At 33.9% G+C, this 22554-nt stretch overlaps 1 protein-coding gene across 1 annotated transcript in view; it reads right to left on the bottom strand.

Annotated features, from left to right (window-relative positions):
* The window catches only part of PTEN (phosphatase and tensin homolog), a gene marked incomplete at its 5' end in the record, with an annotated part of 91006 nt that overhangs the window by 7863 nt on the left and 60589 nt on the right, over window positions 1-22554 (bottom strand). Inside the window, 3 exons of the mRNA XM_046652820.1 lie at window positions 1886-2110; window positions 4651-4817; window positions 9612-9753. Of these exons, the coding sequence (XP_046508776.1) occupies window positions 1886-2110; window positions 4651-4817; window positions 9612-9753 (534 nt within the window). The remainder of the gene's footprint in view (window positions 1-1885; window positions 2111-4650; window positions 4818-9611; window positions 9754-22554) is intronic.

Genomic DNA, 22554 nt, shown 5'->3' with positions numbered 1-22554 from the left:
AAATTCAGATTACATCTTTCTCGCACTGAAAACACTCTAGTATTAGTCTTCACACTTAGACTGGTGTGCTTTAGTTAAAATGATTTCTTATGTATTGCTCCTTAAATATACCAAGCCCATTTCTATCTCATGGCTTTTGCATCTTTTCATGAATATTTGTATAGCTCCCTCACTTCATTTAGGTCTTTTATTACATGTCACCTGCTTGGAGAGGCCTTCTCTAATCATCCAGCTAAAAAACACACTAAGATCGTTCTCTATCCTAACTCTGTTTATTTTGTCATAGCACTTACCATTATATAATATTTATTGATAATTGAAATAGTTTTTATTTGTAATCACAAATATAAAACCTCTTGTAACACTAAAATAGAAAACAATAAAACTAGAGGAAGCCATACTTTAAACGAATGATTGAGGAAAATGCAGATTTGGAGAAAAGAAAGTGAATGGAAAACTGTGGGTTCTAAAAGGCATTTCAAAACACTTAAAAAGAGAGGCCAGGCCAGTGGCGTAACAGTTAAGCTAGCACACTCCACTTGGCAGCCCAGGGTTCACGGGTTCGGATGCCAAGTGCTGACCTATGCACTACTCATGAAGCCATGCTGAGACGATGTCCCACGTACAAAATTGAGGAAGACTGGCTTAGATGTTAGCTCAGTGACAATCTCCCTCAAGCAAAATGAGGAAGATTGGTAAGAGATGTTAGCTCAGGGCCAAGCTTCCTCATCAAAAAAATAAGTAAATAAACACTTAAAAGAAATAAGATCTAAAGGCACTTAATACTGGATCTATTTTCACTTAAAATATGTAGCACGCCCTTTATTTTTATTATTACTAGCAATATTTTTATGAGCTATGGTTAGGTTGTTACATGATATAAAAATGAAATGAAGCAAAAAGTAAGAAAATCTAAAAAGAGAATGGAGGAGGGCAGGTTAAAGGAAAGGGGGGAATCAAGTAGAATAAGAAAAAGGAAAGGGTAAAAAACAGCAAACCACCATTTGGGAATGTTTACATGTCAGATTTTTTAATGCAGAGAATTCTTATTTATAATTAGAAACAGAAATAGACACACACACACTATAGGTAAAAGTAAAATAAATCATACAATTTCAGAATACAAAGGAAGTAGACAGAGTTTTAAAAAGGGAATAGCAGGGGAGGATGATCAGAGAAGGCCTTTCAGAGCAAACGAGATTGAAGCTAAGGCTAAAATTTGAGAAAGACAGTCATGTGAAGGGCAGAGGAAAGGCTGAGGGTAGAGAGATACAGGGAAAAGGAAAAGAATTGGAAAGACTGGAGAAGAGTTCAGCATTCTGAAGAAATGAAGAGAGACCAGTATGGGTGGATCGTAGGGAGGTGGGAGAGAATGTGGCTAGAGTTGATGTAAGAGGTAGGCCTGTGCTAAATTATGCAGGTCCTTGTAGATCATATCGAAAAACCACAAGGTCTTTAAAAAGTGTAAGCAAGAGTGACACAATCAAGTCTATTTTTAAGATCACTCCAAAGGGTTGAGAATAAATTGGATGGGGACAAGAGTGGAAGCAGTAAGAATATTCCCTAAGACTCATTCCCAAATAACTGAGTTCCCTTACACTCCCCCCATGCCTACTTCATTTCTCACTTACTTAACTCCCCTCCCCAACCTCTGCCCCAGATTTCACCAAACAATAACTAAGAACAGGGTAAGGAAAACACAGTTTTTGGACTCTGTGTGCATCCTGGATTTTGTTAGGTAACTGATAGATAAATATTCCTTCTAAATAATACTTAATTTAATTCAAAAATTAGTCAAGCAAGTCCTTCACCAGCTATAAACCTAGAATAAAACAAAGACACACACAGAGCCACACACCAACTCCTCAAAATGTTTTTAACTGACCTTAAAATTTGGAGAAAAGTATCGGTTGGCCTTGTCTTTATTTGCTTTGTCGAGATCATTTTTTGTTAAAGTGAGTACTAGATATTCTTTGTCATTATCTGCACGCTCTATACTGCAAATACTATCAATTTCTTGATCACATAGACTTCCATTTTCTACTTTTTCTGAGGTTTCCTCTGGTCCTGGTATGAAGAATGTATTTACCCAAAAGTGAAACATTTTGTCCTAAAAAAAAAAAAGATTTTAAATTTAAATATATATATATATATATATATATATATATATATATATATTTATCCATCACCTATATTCAACATTTGCCCCAAGAAGTCAACAAAATAAGCCATAAGTTATTTGATATTTTGAATAAAGTTAAACACAAAGACTAATACTTGGCAATCTGTAGGTTACCTGCTGCATCAAATTCACAAATGATTTTTCTTTTATTCAAATTTTAGACCAAAAATGTAATTCTACAAGTTCTAAGATAACTTACTTTTGTCTTAAAACTTTAAGTAAAGTATCTCCTTTCTAGTCTAATATTAGCTTTAAAAAATGTTTTGAGTTTATATGTATGTACATATAAAAAAATTCAGAAATGGATTTAATTTTCTCTACATTTCAACAAGCTATCTATTACAAAACTTACTTCAACAAAAGTTCTTAAAATATCAGTATAACTTCCCCATAAAGTAAGGCAGACACATTTTACTTATGGCAATACAAACATTAAGTAACTCCAGTTTCTTACACGACAATGTATGTTTCAAAATTTTCATAATAAAATATGGTAGGCAGGTAAGTACTTCTGACTTTTTTATATGTTATAAAATGTCTATTTGTAAAAAAGAATCACTACTTACTAATAATATGAGATCTTGTTAATCAAAAACCTTCACTTCAAACCTTTCTTGATCAACATAGAAAATGATCTCTCTCTTCTCTTAATTACTAGAATATGACCTGTATGGGTCATTTGACAATTAATGACGTACAGCCTTATGACATCTTAACTGGTGCCTTAAACTGCCATTTAAATCTTTTAATTCTAATTTATCTTCAAGTTTTTTTTCACCCACGGAGATAGTAAGACCCTCAAGTATCTTATGTTTTAAATGTCTTTGTATCTTTTAATAGTACCTAGCAAAGCAATCTTATATGTAACTCTTTTTAAAAATACTTGTTAATTTCAATTATTTTGGCCAAGTCATTGAGTTAGGAACTACATATATATTTCACTTAGAGTCAGAAAAAAATAAGCTATAATATTTAAATTTCCAAAACTGTCGATGCCATATATGTGCTGATTATACTAAAACTGTTTTTGCTTAAATCACGGCAAATATTTCTAACAGGCAGGAAAAATCACATGAAATGAAAATATATGTAAAGTAATCCAAGATAAACGTATTATAAACATTTAATCTAATCTTCAATTTTACATGTGTTAATGTAATACATAAATGATAACTGAAACAAGAACTAGCACATTCCTAAAGGTAGAGAGGACTAGTGACGTACATGCCTATTTTTAAAAGCAAAGTATAAAATTTTATGTGTACCAGTCTTACAATGAACAGAAGAAAAAAATTATTTATCTTTTTTTTTTTTTTTTGCTAACACTTCTTAGGTTACTGAAAAATAATTTTTCAAAGTTATGGAGATATATTTAACTTTTATTTGTACAGAAGAGGTAGGAAATAGGTTTCTGGTGAAAATGTAAGTTTAACATTTTGTGATTTTCCAGCTACTTGGATTCTGGATAAAGGAAATTATATTTCTTCTGATAAGTCAAAGTAGGGTTTAAAAATTTTGTAGTAAATGAAACTTCCTCTTATTTTCTTTCAAAAATGAAAAAAAGCTAAACATCAGGAAAATAATCAATCCTATTACTGAGAATGCCTACAGATTGGCAATACACTATTTAGTATGTTTAACGAGGCAGTAACAATATACAAAAGCCAGTGTTTTTGTTCACTACTATCTAAAAGTTTTGCACCTTAGGCTCACCTTAAATGTTCACACTTAATATTTTAAACCAAGATAGTTTGTTTTAAAATGAACTCTTGCATTCTCTAAATATAGCTCAGTAAGAGGCAAACCTCACTAACTTTCTAAACCTGCATATTTAAATAATACCAAATTTTTTCATTCTTTATTACTTCCTCTCCATACCTATTTCTCTCTTAACTAAAAATTGAAATACTCAGTAAATTTGAGGAAGCTAAATATAAAATGACTCAGTCTCAAGAAACATAAACCAAAATAGGGGATAAGTGGTTTGTGTAATTACACAACACCACGGAACAGATCTTATTTATACATACAGACCAAATTTTTTCCAACTCTTGGTCCCATGCTAACTTCTTCTCAGTTAATTAATCATCCTTCCTAAGAGGATTATAACTGATTTAATGGAGTATGTATGCAATCTTTAATAGTTTCACAAAATTTCTTTGTATAACCCAAGTTAAGGAAAATTCATCTCAAATTATAATGCCATGTGGCCTTTTCTTCCTAATTGGATTATTTACCATTATAAGGGCTCTCAATGCCATAATAAGCAAAGCATGTACAGATCTAATAGAAAATCAATTATAATTCACTAGCTGTCAATCATAAAATAAAATATATCTTTTAATCTCTCCTTACAGAATTATTTCTGCCTAATTATTTCTGCCAAATGCTTTAAGCAAAAGATCTGAAGTTACTATTAAAGGTATGGCTATTTTGGATATTTTTCCCAATAAAAGTAAAGTGCAAACCTTTTTTAGCATCTTGTTCTGTTTGTGGAAGAACTCTACTTTGATGTCACCACACACAGGCAACGGCTGAGGGAACTCAAAGTACATGAACTTGTCTTCCCGTCGTGTGGGTCCTGAATTGGAGGAATATATCTTCACCTTTAGCTGGCAGACCACAAATTGAGGATCTGCACGGTTAAATACATAGTAGTATCATTTCACAGGAAATGCCTTTAACTGTCAAACTGTCAAAAACTATTTTAATGATTAATATTAGCAATATACAAAAAATAGTAATTCAGCATCTGTAACCTTGATCTAAAACAAATCAATGGAAATAAATCAGGTAAAAAAATATAATTAGTACAAGATTTCCCTAGTTTGAACCTTCAACACAAGGTTCTCTATTTCATAATTAGTAAGTCCCAAGATTAGACTTCTAGAACCACAGTAACATCAAACTTTAACATTGAAATGATGTTAAAAATCTAATATAAATTACTTTAAGCAAACTAAAATAATTTTCTGGCACATTTATGAACTTGACAAAAGGCACCTTTTTACTGCAGTATTTTAAAATTTCTATCATGTAACAAAAACTACAAAATACAAATCATTACATGTTCACAAAAGGAAAGAGAACATAATCTATAAAAGTTATAATAAATTCCATAAACACAAGCTCCAATATTTATAAAAATATTAGCCATCATTCATTTTACCTATAGCTCACATTTTATTTTTTAAAGGTATATAAAGCCATCATCATGAAAAGCAAGAAGAAAGAAATCTGAAATGTCTGCAAAGAAATGCAACAGACATCAAGTACAAATTGCAGCGCAAGCCCCCTCCCCTCCAAAACACACCCCATTTTCAGTAACAGGTGTTTTGGCTTTGGCCCATGTCTGTTTTAAAGTAACTGGTAAAATACGACCTCTCAAAATGTATCACGCTTATATATTAGCAATTCAACTAAAAGATAGTAAAGTATGGAAAGGGAAGGATTATATATTTTATTCTTTAAATCTACTCATAAATACATTTATACCTAATGACATTAACAATAGAAATTAAAGACATTAATATTAAAATCCCAGGACTTTAAAAACTTTAAGTTACCTAAATAATTTGACAAAGTGTAATTCATTCGTAGTACACTGAACTAAAAAACTCAAGAGTTCATTAAAAAAGAACGTGATTAACCTTAAGAGGTAAGAAGCAGGTCTTGAAGGAAACATGCCAAGACAATCAAGAAGTTGAAATATAAGCTTGCATAAAGTGCATGATATTTATATATATATTAGATAGACAGACAGGTAGATATAGACATACAGACATAAAAATTCTCAGCACCAAAAGGCATCAGCCTTGAAGATGGGGGAAAAAATTATATTCTTTATCAATGTGACCAACAACTGTGATAACAAGGCAAAAAGCTTATCCAAGCTAAATGAATTTTCCAGTTTAATATACACTTACTGGCTCATCTGTGTAATATCTAAAGCAATATCAGTAATCATATAATAAACTGGAGGTTTGATAAAAGCATGTGTGGTTATTCAAATACGGATTTGTGAGCCATTTATCATGAGAAAAAGGCACTCCAAAAAAGAGAAACATTACACTAACAATCTCTCAATAATTTTCACTTCCTTGACTAAAGATTCAAAGTACAATGGGCCATTTTACAAGACTTTATGTGATACTGAAAATTTCACTAGGAAGTCTAGTTTGAAGAAGCAAACAAGTTATGATTTCAAAGCTGTGATAATCAACCAGGATGAAAACGTTTTGTAATCTTATTAATTCAAATTCCACTAATTCAGAATCTAATAATTCTGATTTTAGGACTTTAAAAATCAAATTAACTATATAACCCAGATTTCAACTAACCTACATCTAAAATGTGTATCTTCAAGATTTTACAACTGTATAAACAATTCATAAACTAATTACAAATCAGTGTTACTTAGAATTTCCCCAAGAAACTACACTAAAAAGTTTTAATAAAAAACATTTCCTTAAATCACTAAAGAAAATAATTTTCTTTACCATATGAATTTCACATTTTAGATATATAAGATGCAACTTATCAGAAGTCCAACATTAGTATGATTTTGTTGACTTCTAAGGCACAATTCTGACACATATCCTTTGATATGACTGACTGTGTTCTAAAGAAATGACAAGATCAATACCTAGTAAACAAAAACCAGAGTTAAATTTTCCTGCATACTGATGTATTAAGAGAAAATCACACTGATCATCTTTTATTAACATTTTTTAATCCTTTTAGATATATAAAATACAGTAACTTTTCCTTTATTTAGAAATATTAAGAAAATAATCAAGTAAGAAAAAGGTTGATAACCCCTGAGAACTCTAGAAGATACTTTATTTTCACCACAAGTTTTGTTTCCCTCACTAACTCCTCTTCTTCCTCTTAAACCCAAACTGCTGCAATCCCCCTTGTCTCAGTCCTCACCCTGTTTCCCTGAGCCTTCCCATGCTCTAGCCCCACATCATAGTTAGACGAAAGGCTTAACTACTACGTCTCACTTCTCTCACCTAGGATTCAAAATCATACTTTCAAATACCCACTATCTTCATGTAAACAGCTCACCTTCACCTGATTTGAAATATGTTTAAAAGCAAAATATCAACATTCATGTCTCCAAGTCTCAGATTCACTTTTCTTTCTTCCCATTTTTGTGAATTATTCACCTGACCAGGATCAAAATTTTGACAAAAACTTCAGATATAAATGGCAAAAGAAAAATTAATCAAATGCTATTTGACTGGCCTAACAAAGCACATCTGGCACAAAGCAAGCCACATGACTGGCTTCCTTTCCACCATTTTTTTCCTCTTGCAGTCACTACTTTCTAGACAACTGTACTTAAAAATGCAGCTTAAGCCTCTAGTATTATCACTGACACTGTAGTATTTATCAAATCAAGTCCGATATCCCCATTCAGGGTCCTCGAACAGTCAGGAACACATTCCATTCCTTTTCCATTCTCTGTCTCTACATTTCTTGTCCAGCTCATTTCCTCCTACTGTGCTTCAATCAAGCTATTTCCTATTGCCTATATGAAAACCTCCTTCAGTTTTAATGCCAATCTAAACTGTACGCTTTCTCCAACGTTCAATCAAGAGATGGACTTCCTTCACAAAACTTATTCAACAACCCCCTAAAATTTTTTCTTTTTCTGAATATGCCATTTATAATTTATACATACAAGCTCCAATTTAATTATATATTACTTATTATACAGCTTCATTACATAGCATTAAATTACAGTGCATAAACAGAGAACTGGAAAATTAGTAAAGATTAAAAAGATTTTAATAGTCAGTAACTTTAGCAGTCTAAATGTAATACTGAGAGACCAAAAAAAACCCCAGTGTTTAAACGAAGGTAGGCAGAAAGAGCCAATAGGAGATTTTTGCTAGAGAGGCCAATGTGAAAAAAATTATACTAGATTAAGATTATTGAACTGAATGTTCTCTCTCCTTTATTATCTCTCTAATACTTTATATCTTTCTTTTGGCTCTTTCACTGATACCTAGCCAATAGGAAGAGCATGAGTTTTTCTACGCTTCTATAAATCTATTAAGTTCCTATGTCAACCATCTCTGACAGCCCAGTGCTTGCACTCAGCAGTTTTATAATTGTACTGAGATGACAAGCGCATCAATGAAGTCTCTTAGAAGCCCTTAACATGCTGTATTAAAATCTGTGGTCTGAGATAATGTTGCCTTGCTCTAAAAACACAGGAAAGATCTGATGAGGGTGATCACATCTATCTGACAAAGATAAATAATATCAAGAAATTAATTTCCTAAGTATAAATTAATTTAGGAATCCAAATTTTTTAATTATATAAATATCTTCAAGAAGCAAAAATCAAAGCTAATAACTAAAATCACTAACAAATTGCAAAATAACACTGAAATATTATTACAGGTATTAAAAGAAATAATGTAGCGGTATGTTAACTGGAAACTGTGAAACTGCACTCTAAGAAAATAAAATATATTTCTCAAAACATGAAAACTTGACTGATCACTTTCAAGGCAGAAACTAATATAAAACTCTGTTACAGAAAAAAGCAGCAACAGTTTGGTTTTTCACAGAGCTGGATAAAACTTCCCTCCATGCATTCTCCCTTGACTAACTGCTTTCGGTCTAGGTATTAACTGAGGTTCCTATCAGTCTAGCTAAGAACCTTTGGCCAAGAATAGGAGAGAATCAGAACAGGATCAGCATAACTGAGGTAGGTGTAGAGAGGTGAGGGTAAGAAAGATAAATTAGAGGCAGACATCAATGACAATCTCTATTTAGTATTTATCTAGGAAGTTTCAGATTTCAAAATATCTTCATCTTATGGATGAGCAAACACAAAGATAGGTAGATGATGCGCCTAGGGTTACACAGTACATTAATGACAGATCTAGGACTGGTACTCGGATCTAAATCCAGGATTTCTCTAATATTCCACACATTTTGACTCAACCCTCTTCACTTAATATACTTCAGCCTTTTGCCATGTCTTATCATTTTTTCCTTTCATGTCCTTGTCACTATTACTATCAACATCTAGTGTTCCTAAGATATGAGGGAATTGGTTCCTGCTCTAACACCAGAAAACTGATGAATCCCACTGCTACCCTCATGCTGGATCTCTGATGGGACAAGTTTTTTAGTCATCTGGTCAGAATTTAGGCTGTACTTACAGCACAGACTATTTCTTTCAAAAATATAATTTGGCTTCAAAGACATCAAAATCCATCGCTCTTGTCTTCCTTAGCTCAATGTGAACAACTAAGTTCATTAATTAGTTTGGACACTTCAGAAATATACACTCTTGCATAAATTTTAAGTGTGGTAAATTTCTCTCTAAATTTTCATATAAACTTCTAGATATGTTAAGAAAAGTGTTCCAATACATGGAAGGATGAGAATTCAGAGCACTTACTGCAAGTTCCGCCACTGAACATTGGAATAGTTTCAAACATCATCTTGTGAAACAACAGTGCCACTGGTCTATAATCCAGATGATTCTTTAACAGGTAGCTATAATAATACACATAGCGCCTCTGACTGGGAATAGTTACTCCCTGGTGGACAGAAAAAAAAGAAAAGCCAAATTCAAAAGGAAAATTCCATTAGAGTTATTTTACTAAATTGTTATGGTAACTGGGTTGTACCCAGTGAAGAACATAAATGCATTAGAAATTTGACCTTAAATGATTAATATTTAAATCCAGCTCAATAATAGAGTAAATCGGAGCAACACCAAAACAAAGGAAAATATCAGAATAACTCTTCTCCCTTAAAATACAATTATTATAACACCCCCATTTATTCAGTGGTCACAACAATGCTCTGACCCATGACCCCAATAAGCAAAGGCCACTGCATATCCAAAATAACTGTCAAAGCCCTCTGCACTACAGCTGTGCTCTTTACATGTAGGGTTTCCCACATTTATGGACTTTCATTAAACACACAATTCCTCACAAAACTGGTTACCTATTTTCCAAGCAAAAGCATATCAGATCAGCAAACTAGATAAAAGCATACTGCCTTTAAGAGGCAAAAATAGAGCAGCAAAAAGTGATGCTGGCCTTAGAGCCCAACAAAAACAGGAGTATGTGGCTGACATAAATGTATGCAACAGTCCAATAACAGAGGTACTTGAGATGTCCCTGAACTACGTACAATTCTTTAAGAAACCATGGAAATATGAAATGTTTTAGAAAGCTTAAGTATTACAAATGCTAAAATAGATTTAATTCATGTGGTATTTAATGTTGACTAATCCAAAGAAAAAAAATCTAATGTGTGCAACAATGCATTCACTAATGATGCTGAATAAATGAGGTATAAGGGCACTTATCTATGGTTTCTTTGCCTATTACACAATGTGACTTCAGAAAAATTCAAGCATTTAACTCAGAAATACAAGGCAAATAATCACATCAAGAAGTCTGACAGTTAAAAGTGATTTTCAGAAAACTTAAACAAAAGTACCTCAAGAGAAAAAAGAATTTGCAGTATTTCTCTTTATCATTGGAATCTAAATCTCCAAATGTGTTAAAAACTCTGGACACAAATACTTTTCTTCCCTCTAATGAAAAGTATAAAGTACACTTATGTGAGTTTAAAGACAGGTATGTTGAAGGGCAGGTATGGAGGTATTCACTGTAGTATTCTCAGTATTTTTTTTAAAGGTAAGCATGATTTTATTACAGACAATAAATAAAATGTCAAAAAATGGATAAAAGCCATTTCAAATCAGGAAAAATGATTTAAGATTTTGGCTACAGTACAAAGACGATACAATCAGAAGACTTGGATTTGAATGCTGACAGTCAAAATGCAAACCCTGATTTGTTTCCTTAGGAAAAGGAAGACAATAAAATATACCCTACGATCTTCACAGAATTCTCATGAAGATTAAACAGTAAATGCAGTTACATAAAAGCATACTAAAACTACAAAATGCTACACAAATGCTAATTAAATATAGCAATTCTATCTATATTTAAGGTATAGTTTTGGAATTGCCATAATTTTAGTTCTATGTATTTTCTTAAAGAAATAGTAGTAAAGTAGTATTACTTTGAAGAGCTGCTACAAAAACTAATGTTAAAAATTATCGCTAAATTTAAAAAGTGTTTAAACTTAAAATGGTTTATTATACCACATCTTTTAATGCCACTTCAGCAAACAACTTACTATTCATATTTATCAAGATAAAATTCAGAATTGCAAACCAGGTTCATGGAAATAGAAAGAAGATGGATGAATGGCAAGGAATCTTTGTTGAACCATCTAAATTTATTATCTAGTCTAAAAATTAAATAAAATTAAATAAAAAATTAAATCAATAGAAGTCTGTAAGAAGACCAGTTGTCAAGTTATATGTTGGGGTTTAGTGGAACGATAGATGATATTTTTCTCTTTATCTCCACTCTTGGTATGTTTGTGTGCAATCATTAAAATGTTTTCAAAGGTTTAGTTTTTCTCAAGTAGCAAGTGATTGGTAGCATATCTATAATGTGGGTGTTTATACACCCAATTAATCCTTACCAAAAAGGGCTAGGCAAATGTGTAGAGAAAGAATGATGAATCTGCTAATTGTCAACACTGGATGAATAATTTATGTATAAATACAAGCTGAACCAAAATTACTGATACAATTCAAAAAAAAAACACTGGAAAGCACAATTGTAAATTTATTTATTTAAATTATTTAAAATAATTCAATTGCTTTTACTATCAAAGTATGCATAATTAGGTTTCTGTATCTTAACTTTTTTTAGCCAGCCCTAGTGGTTAAAATTCAACACTCTCACCACTGCAGACAGAGTTCATCTCCCAAGTCAGGGAACCACACCACCCATCTGTCAGTCGTCATACTGTGGTGGCTGCATATTGCTGTGATGCTAAAAGCTATGCCATCAGTATTTCAAATTCCAGCAGGGTCACCCATTATGGACAGGTTTCAGTAGAGCTTCCAGACAGACAGACTAGGAAGAAGGACTTGGCCACTCATTTCCAAAAAAATTGGCCATGAAAACTCAATGAACAGCAGCAGAGCATTGTCTGCTATAGCTCTGGAAGATGAAAGGATGGTGCAAAAAAGATCGAGCAGAGTTCCCCTCTGCTGTACACAGGGTCAGTAGGAGTTGGAATCAACTAGATGGCACTAACAACAAAAAATCTTAACTTTGCAATTTTTATCTACTTGTTAGCTTTCCAGCACTTCAAATTCAACGTGGTCAGATTAACAGAAATAAAAAAATTGGAAGACCTACATATGTATGGACCATAATGTGTCCTCCTCACTCTCTTCCCATCTCTCGTAGCCACGATGCACATTTACCAAAATTTAATTAACCATACAATGAATCATGCTATAATTTAGAATTTGAAATGAGTAAAACTTCCAAACCAAATTGACAATGCAATTTACAACACTTCAAATATCATATTTCCTGAATGTATACACTGAAAACAATGATTTATGTGTGCATGTTTTACCTATAGCATCTTGAATATGAAGGTCTAATTTAAAATGTCTCTTTTTAAAAATCTAAGAAAAGAACATTTTACTCATCTTCAAAAAGTTATTTTATATATGAAAAGAGGGCTGAGCTTTAGAGCTTTTGGAGATTTGTAGATTAAAAATTCTACACGTTTTCCAAAACTTCCACTTTTCATTTAAAGTAAGACCAATAAAAATCGGTTTTATTCTTTAACCAAGAACTTTTACACTAAACTGGTCTATATACCCCCAAAGTACAGTTCTACCACTAACGACTCTCCTTTTCTGCTCTAATTGTGAAGAAAGTTACTTATACTCTTAACCATTTTTTCTCAAATATAACTTTCAAAACCTTCTAATTTTAGCTAAACTTAGCATTCTTCAAGTCCAGTTAGCACCACATTCCTGGCCATCATCTCAAAAAGCAGCCACTGCTTCTTCAATTCCCTTATACGTTCACAGACCAGGAGGAAGGACTGAACAGAATATGTGGAGTTCCTCCCACTGTTCTTTCCAGCTCGCTTTTCCACTGCCTTTACTCAGCCTCACCTATTCCAAATCTCTGTCATTCAGTAAGTCTTTCTTCTGGTATGCACTTATTAAACTCTTGACCACAATGATTTCAGGACCTTGTTCACCTCTCTTCTTTCTATCCTGTCCCAGACATCATTCTGAACGAATTCAGTTCCTACCTTACTGGGAACCTTGAGGTCATCCAGTGTGAACACTCTCAAAACTCTCTTCTTCCATCTAAAAATCTTTTCACTCTCAATATTTCATAAAAGCGTCTCTTCATGTTCACCTAGGTTCCATTTTGGCAAGTACTCTATTAATTATCTCCTCTCTGGCATTTGCCTTGTTTCTCCACCTGTCTCCTCCTAATAATAACCTCAGGTAACTCTTATCCTTTATCCAAAACAAGCAAACAATTCGAAGACTAAAAACCAAACACTATCCCCAGATCTTGTCAAACTATCATCCTCCCTCTTTATATAAACTCTCAAAGAGAAGCCACTACTCCTTAACTCATAAAAATCTGTTATTATGAGGCTGACTTCTTAATGATCATTAGTTCCTAATGGTCACTAATGGTCATTTTCTACTATTTTCCTAGTCCCATCTTTCTCATTTTTTTTGCTGCCATTTTGAAAATTCCCTGCTTGTCATACGACACACTCTCTAAAGATTTTCTCCTAACCTTACTGGCTGTTTCTTCTCTTCTTGTATCTGAAAAATTTGATCTTAGCTATCCCCTCTTTATGTCAATCCTATCTACTGCAGTATTTTAATTATCAATCATATAGCAACTCCAAAACCTGTGTCTCTCAATATGACTTTATTGCCAACTCCCAGTCCAGAATTTCCAACATTTGGCTGGACATTTCTAGCTGGAAATCTCAGAAGCATTTAAAACACAACATATCCAAAAATTGAACCTTTCATATTCTTGCATGGACCAACCTCTGTTATTTCTGTCAATGATATTCACTATTTTCTCCAGCACCTGAGCCCAAAACCTCTTATACCACTACCACTGCTGCTATTGAGCCCTTACCATCTTCTTTGCATTGTTCTAAATGCTTTCATAAATATATAATTTAATACTCATAAAGTATGTATTATTAGTAATACCATTTTATAGATGAGGTAAGGTCATATACCTTATAAGTAGTGGAACTGGACTTTACCCTAGCACTCCAACTCCGGAGGTTATACTCAACCACTATACTATCCTGCCATCTTCTTCCTGCTAGAGTGAAGGAAACAATCTGAGACAGCAAAGATATACATAGGGTTATAAAAAAGACACATGAGGGAACCCCAGAGCTACAGCAAAGGTGCAGGCAGCAGAGTGGAGGTGGAAATTGGTTTATCAGTCAGCATATCAACTATGTGGCATATACACACATACATAAACGTGTGCACACACACAGATACAGTACACACACACTACACACAAAATGGAAGACAAACTACAGGTTAACCTCATTTAGAATACTCATATTTGATTCTTACACATCTATTCAGATGCCAAAAATCTAGATTTTGACTCTGAGATACCTCTCAAAATACCAGTTCTAGTTTTCTGTGGCCATTCCAGTTCAGTCACCTCTTACAATTTAGCAATAGCCAACTGACTATCAGCCTATGATTTATCTATTCTCCAATCTATTTTTTACACCACTTTTGGACTAATTTTAGAAAAGTATAAGATTAATCACATTACCAATTAATTCAAAGTGTTAAAGGGTTTCCCAGTGTCTATATAAATAAGAACAAATTTATCACACACTATAGTTGCATAACAACATAAAAATACAGTCCAATCTATTTTCTACTCTTACCTCTCACAACTCCCTTGCACATAGTCTTACTTCGGGCCAAACTGAAGCGTTTAATTTCCCCCATATTATACTTTGTCTTTTTAAATATGCTATCTTTATCAAGTTAAGGTAGAAGGACTGTGCAAGCAGTCATCTGGGCAGTTTTATATATTTTCTAACACCTGGACCAATTTAGATAACATAATTATTTGATGCTTCAAGTGATAGCAGTCACCTGAAATACAATTAAGACCAGGAACTTCTTGAGGGCCCCTCCACATTTTTATTCTTGGATGGTCTATTCAGATTTTGTATTTCACCTTGAAGCATTTATGAAAACATGTTCATTGAAAATTGCCTGTTTTCCATTGAAATTTTCAAATTTATTAGCATAGACCTGAATATAATTTTTAATGTCACCTCTACACTGTAGTTTTATCTCCTTTCTCAAACTTACCATTTAATTTTTGTTTTCCCCCCCTTTTCTTTTTCCTTTGATTGGCTTTAAAAGAGATGTATTGATTTTACTGGCATTTTCATACAATCGGTATTTGTATTTATTAGTTCAAATAGTTTACTGTTTGCTAACTCACGAATTTATATTTTCACCTTTATTAAGCCCTCTCTCCTAACTGTCATTATCTTAATAATCTCTAATATGAATTTGTATTTCCTCATTGACCCAAAATTATTTAAGTAAGTGGTTTTAAATTTCCAAATGGTTGACTCAGTTTGATTAAACTTTTTTTTTAAATCTCTAGTTCTACTGAATTGTAATCAAGGAATGGGGTTAACATATTTCTACTTGGAGGTGAGATTTTCTTTGTGTTTGGCCTAACGAATTATTAATCTTGGTAAAGGCTTTGTGAACGACCAAAACAAAAAAGGAAATACATCTTATAAGCTATTTTTTATTATACTATTAAAGCCATCTATATATCCTCTTATTTTGTACCTTCTTGATCTTAAAATATATTAAAGATTCCTGCTATCATTGCTTTTCTGTCACTTTTTTTCATTTCTTGCAGCTTTGCTTAATATATTTTGATGTTATGTTTAGCACATAAGAGTTCCCAACTGCTAAGTCTTCAGTGTGGAGTGTACCCTGAGTTAATATATAACATTCTCGATCCAGTTTTATGCATTTTGCTGTTAATGTACTTTGCTACTAATATCCTGTTACCTGCTTTTGAAATCTACATTTGCCTGATGTATCTTTAATGAACTTGTTTTATGTAAATCTCTTGTATAAGATTAATCTCTCAAAATACAGAGACCTAAAAAGTATAGGTTATACACATCTTTCAAAACTAGAATACTGGCATAATACTACCAGACCACAACACTACCTAGATACCACAAGATACGTAATGTTTTGTTCATATTCTGTGTGTCAGTACTCTCAGATCAGCTTCTCTAAGATGAATTCACAGTCTAGATTCCTCAGTTAAAAACATAATTTTCTACTTCAGTAAACTTTTCACTGGCACTTTTAAACTCGGAAATAATGTAAATGTTTTAACATAATAGTGTTTGCTTGAAGCTTGGAAATCCACATTTCATAATGATCACAATAAGATTACTACAGGGAAGTAATTCAACAAAGGAAGAAATATGGCTTTTAAAAATAGCTATTATTGAGGCCAGCCTGGTGGCATAGTGGTTAAGTTGGCATGCTCCGCCTCAGCAGCCTAGGGTTAGCAGGTTCAGATCCTGGGTGCAGACCTACACACCACTCATGAAGCCATGCTGTGGCAGTGTCCCACATACAAAATGGAGGAAGACTGACACAGATGTTAGCTCAGTGCCAATCTTCCTCACCAAAAAAAAAGAAGAAGAAGAAGAAGCAGCAGCTATTATTACAATGACAACATACAATAGTAGGTATTATATAAGCTATGTGCCAGACATTTTACATATATCCCTAATACTAAAACAACTTTACAAGACAGATATTAACACCTCTATTTTAAGGATAAGGAAACAGTCCCAGTGCACATAATCATCCTGTCCAAAATGAGGATCTGAACCAAAATGTGTCTGATTGTAAAACTTTTTACTCCTTCTGTCCTGGGTTTTACTAATAGTACACATACCAACTATGTGATCTGAAAGACATCACAACCTCTTTGACCTCATTTTTCCCATCTATGAAGTATCTCTAAAGTTTAGAGTACTGTAGTGCTTCAGTTCTATGAAACTAATTAGAGTAACATATTAAATAGTAGTGCATGAACCACAGAATCCTTAAGAATAATATGAAGCAGGCAATTGGTATTTTTCTCTCTGTGCAGCATCCTTTCCCCTCTGGGATGCTATCATTCTCTCTGTGGTTTGGGGGTGAGGGTGGGGGAGCTATTCTTATGCTTCAGATATTTGCCCCAAGCCTCTGGCCAAAATGTGTGGTATAGGGATGAGTACACGCCCTAATCCAAGTAAATCAGAACCTAATCTAGGAATTTTTCTCAAACTGTAGCTCTCTTCCCACTGTAGTTACTAAAGCAGCCAAAATGTAAACCTGGAGCTATTAGGAGTCATACCTTGCCATTAATTGCAGAGAGCCTGCCTGAAAATAAAAGTATATACAGAGGAAAGGAGAGACTCGAGCGAAAGAGATTCCTGACATTTGCTAAGCATCCACATCCAGGCCAGAGCTTTCAGGGTTATATAAGCCAATAAATACATCCTTATGTTTAAGCTATTTTGAGTTGGGTTTCTGTCACTTCAAACTGAAAGAGTTCTAATACGTTACAGTACAGCTACTTTTTTTTTAAGTTTCTATTTCTATTTTGTGGATCAAAATAGTATGGACAGGAGAACATGGTACAGTAGAAAGAATAATGGATTTGAGGTTAGGAGATATGACTTTGAGTTATTACACAAAGAGATTAAATGATCTGGGACAGATTGATCTTTACAGATCTGTTTTACCATTTATATTAGAATGGGTCTGAACTAAATAATTGCTAAGGTCTTTCTAGATATAAAAATCTTATAATTTCATGACTATATAGATTGAATAACAGGCTTAAATACTGTATATTAGAAGAACACAGTTTAGCCCAGGAGAATTGTGTTAGAAAAAATAAGAATGTTATATTAGTTTTTTTAAAGCTGAAAAAGAGGATAATTATAGTTTATTTTGTTTTAAATGAAGAGAAAATGAGATTTTAATCAGGTTACTATATGTGGAAACTTAGTAAATAGACTAGAAAAAAAATAACCTGATTACATGATTAGGACATAAGAATTCATTCCTCAGAAAAACCAGAAAATTTCCACTTCTTGAGATCACTTAAAGTTAATATTTATTATTTCTAGATTTACATCTTCGTTAAAAATAAGCTAACGCTGGGGCCGGCCCAGTGGTGCAGCGGTTAAGTGCGCACGTTCTGCTTTGGCGGCCCAGGGTTCGCTGGTTCAGATCCCGGGTGCAGACATGGCACCGCTTGGCCAGCCATGCTGTGTTAGGCGTCCCACATATAAAGTTGAGGAAGATGGGCATGGATGTTAGCTCAGGGCCAGGCTTCCTCAGTGAAAAGAGGAGGATTGGCAGCAGTTAGCTCAGAGCTAATCTTCCTCAAAAAAAAAAAAAAAAAAAAGCTAACGAACTCGAACGGAGATTATAATATATTGGAACTTTATCTCTAATAATTGTTTTGAAAACAACAAAAAAAAGAAAATCAAAACCTCGAAGTTTACTCCTAAAAGTTTAATCAAAGAAAATAAATAATGCTTACTTTACCTGTCACCATTCTAGAAAAGGGGTGAGGCAAGGAAAAAAGAGAGAAGTAGCAGATTCTGGGTAAGCTTGTCAAATACTAAAGTTTGCCTCTTTAAATTCAGAAATTTGGGGAATCTTTCCAAAATACATGCATACCAGCATTCATAGGATGTTTTAACTCTTTATTCATAGTTTACAATAAATAGTGTGAGTTATCGATTATAATTCTGAAAGATAAGTGCAAATGCAGACACTGTGGCGCATAGGACTTGATGGGAACCAAGCCTAGGAGCTGCCCTGCACCAAGCTTTCTTGGAGAAGGAGAAACCACTGATAGCTTGTTTTAAAAGGATTTGCCACATGTTCATAAAGCAAAGGTATCAAATATTCAAAGGAATGACTCAGGGAAGTGTAACATAGTTGCCTTCTTGTAAATTATTGAATAAAAGATAGAAGGAGTCTTCCTTTTCTCAAACAGTTATCCCATTCTAAGAAAAAAGATTTTCTTTATAGGAGGTATCAGTTGTACTTTGACTTCTCCATAACATTCAAAACCTAAAGTATAATTTGGGCATTACTAACACAATGGCACATTTTATGGTCAGCTGGCACCACCACTTGCTATCTAATTTACACCAGGCCTGCTAAGGAAATGTCAAGACTCTGTGCCAGATTATTTTGAGAAGAGTCTCTGCAAAGTCTACAAAAATTCTTCACCAACTCATGGCAACTGGCTCCTTTCTTCAAAAGAAGAGAGAGGGGATGGGGCTAGGAGGAGGAGAAAAAGAAAAAGGAGAAGAAGAAATATTCTGCTCCTATATCATTGTCACCAGAACACAATTTTCTTTAGCTTTTTAAAGCTTCTTTATAACTAAAATTAAGGATACAAGCAAAACAACATTGAAGACTTCTAATAAAACTGATCCTACACAAACTGAAAAATTGATAACATTTATGTATCTCTTGTAATAGTGGTTTACAATTACACAAATGTAAATCTACAGACTCAACCTAAAAGGAGGTATTAGCAAGAAGATACATCTACTAGCAGATGTATCCAGAATAAAACTACTTTGGATAATCAATTATATTTATTATAAGATACTTCTCTGGAAGAATTCCACAGTTGCACGACAACAGCTTTACTATGCACAGCTAAGTTTTCCTATGATGAAATTAGTTATATTCATTATAAAGGTTAAAAACATATTGTTTCACTAGCACTCTAACCATTAGGTGAACGTGATATATTTGAAAGCTTTCAGACAATTAAGTTTCAAGGATTTAAAGGGAGCCTGCAGTATTATATTTATAAAACCAACAACTTCAAGCCGTCCTTATTCCACTTAAGTCAGGGGTCATTAAATGCCCTACCATCTGTAAAGAAGGGTATAAACTGAGGAGTCTTGTAAAAATAGGCCAATTTCATCAGTATTGCATGACCTTTCAGGAGAGCTTGACCCTGTACAGAAATTAATTCTGAACAGTCTCAAAATTCTTTTGCAGTTTCAGGATTTGTGGAGTTGATAGCGTAGAAAGAAGTTCAACAGTGTATCAAGGGATTCAAATTTTACTCTGAATGTTGTCATTAACTGTTTGAATAATCTTGATCAGAGCACTTCATCTTTCTGGGCCTCAGTTTTATCATCTACGAAATAAGAAAAATTCCTGCAAAAAATGTTTATAATCTTATGACTTTTATCCACTATATCTAGCTTTCTAATTTTGTTTCAACCTAAAATGCACATGGCACCATTTAGTAAAATGTAGCTTTGTCAACAGATGTCAATATCTGCTCATAAATTTCTTTTTGCCTTTTTAAATATACACAGGGATAAAATTAGGAGCACATCAGGATACTCCTTTAGACCATGTGAATAATTCATCCAAAAAATGGTCTAGGTCTATTAATTAATCATGAGCAAAGCACAGCAGATCTCAATGATTTATTTTGACTCCAAGATGCTAAAAGTGACCAATTTTGGCTAAATTACTTAACTTTGAGTCTTGGTATCACATAACAAGTAAACACTACAATTGTACTGAGTACATCCTTAAGAGTATGTACAGAGCTCCATTTTCTTTTCTTTTCCTTTTGAGGAAGATTAGCCCTGAGCTAACATCTGAGCCCATCTTCCTCTACTTTATATGTGGGATGCCTACCACAGGATGGCGTGCCAAGCTGTGCCATGTCTGCACCCGGGATCCAAACTGGCAAACCCTAGGCCGCCGAGAAGCGAAACGTGCTTAACCACTGCAACACCAGGCCGGCCCCCAGAGCTCCATTTTCTACCAGTCCATTACCTTTCACTTGGGGGAGACTCCAACCTATAAGAGGATGGAGAATATGCTGTGTCTAGCGCAGTTCTGTTGATGATGTAGTTACTACTTTATTCTGCCACATGACACCACGGGCTTTACATTTTATTTTCATAATAGTTGTCTTACTAGCTTTTCACTCTGGCCCCTATTTCACAACAACATCCCATGGGGCTTGCCATTTCATCAAATCACCTCTCCTCACCTCTACAGAGAAATGGAACTAACAATACCACCAGATCGTGATGACTAAAATATCTTCCCACTGATAAACTGAAATATGTCCTCACTTTTTGATTATGGAGACTTCTCTTGGATCTAATTTAAACTGGAAATAGAGAAAATAAAGAATAATAAAGTTTAAGTAAGTATCCTTGAGTTTTACTTTCCTCTCTGAACATGATAGGATGGAATATCCCAAGTGCTTCTTATATGGCTAGTTCTCACTATCAGAAACATTTAGCCAACTATCCTGAAAAGCACCTGCCTCAAACAAGGTATGCATGCATGTTTGGGGGTGGGTGTGTATAAGGAGGAATGAGGGGGGAAAAGAGAGAACATGTGAGAGCGAAGCTTAGTTAGAAAAGGCTAGACCCTTACAAAAACCTTTATTTGCTCGCACCTCAAAATCCTTGATTAAAGCACGCTACAAAGCTGATGGATGTAATGCCAAACAAAAAAGTCACACAGTTGAACGTGGTGAATCCAAATATCTTAGAGATGGTCAAACATATTTGGAGTTTGCAACAGAAAAGTAAGACTGTTAAATAGTCTATCAAACAATTTTATCCATTCCCAAAGAACTGACCTTTTTTTCTAAAACTATGAAGGAGGTCATGAAAGGATTAGAAATACCACTTCCCTTCAGCATATGACTTCTCACTTTAGCTAGCTACTAGTTTTCATCAAATGCATGCATGGTGACACAATCAAAGAATAATTCCTATTTTGGAGCCCTTTTAGGAAACTTCAGGGGACATTAACATTTTCAAAATGGTGAAGTGTCTCTGCCAAAAAAAACTTCTCCGGAAGAAATCTCAGTATTCTGTAGACACAGAGTACACCTTAATGCCTGGCAAAACATCTGGTTTTGCTGCTTTGGTAAAGACAGAAGCTCTGCATGTCACTGTGACTCACTGCTTTGTTCATCAGTATGCAGTGGGATGCAAGACTATACCATCAATCCTGAGAGAAATCTTATCTATTGTTGTGAAAGTATTCTACTACTTCATGAGTGCCAAGCCTTGAATCATAGCCTATGCAATAGGATTTGTCATGAAAAATCTACTGTTGTGAAAGTTGCCAAATTCATGAAAGCCAAGACTTTCAATCAGGGGCTTCTCAAGAGATTTTGTCAAGAAGTGGGAGAACTATGAAATTCTTTGCTACACATAAGTTCACTGGCTTTCAGAAGACAAATTCTACAGCCAGAAATTTAACTGCTGTTAGATGGATAAAATACAAACTCAATTATACAGTTTAACTCTTGAACCTTAAA

Source organism: Equus quagga, chromosome 2 (assembly GCF_021613505.1).
Source record: "Equus quagga isolate Etosha38 chromosome 2, UCLA_HA_Equagga_1.0, whole genome shotgun sequence".
Classification (NCBI taxonomy): Eukaryota; Metazoa; Chordata; class Mammalia; order Perissodactyla; family Equidae; genus Equus; species Equus quagga.
This window is presented reverse-complemented; position numbering and strand designations above follow the sequence as displayed.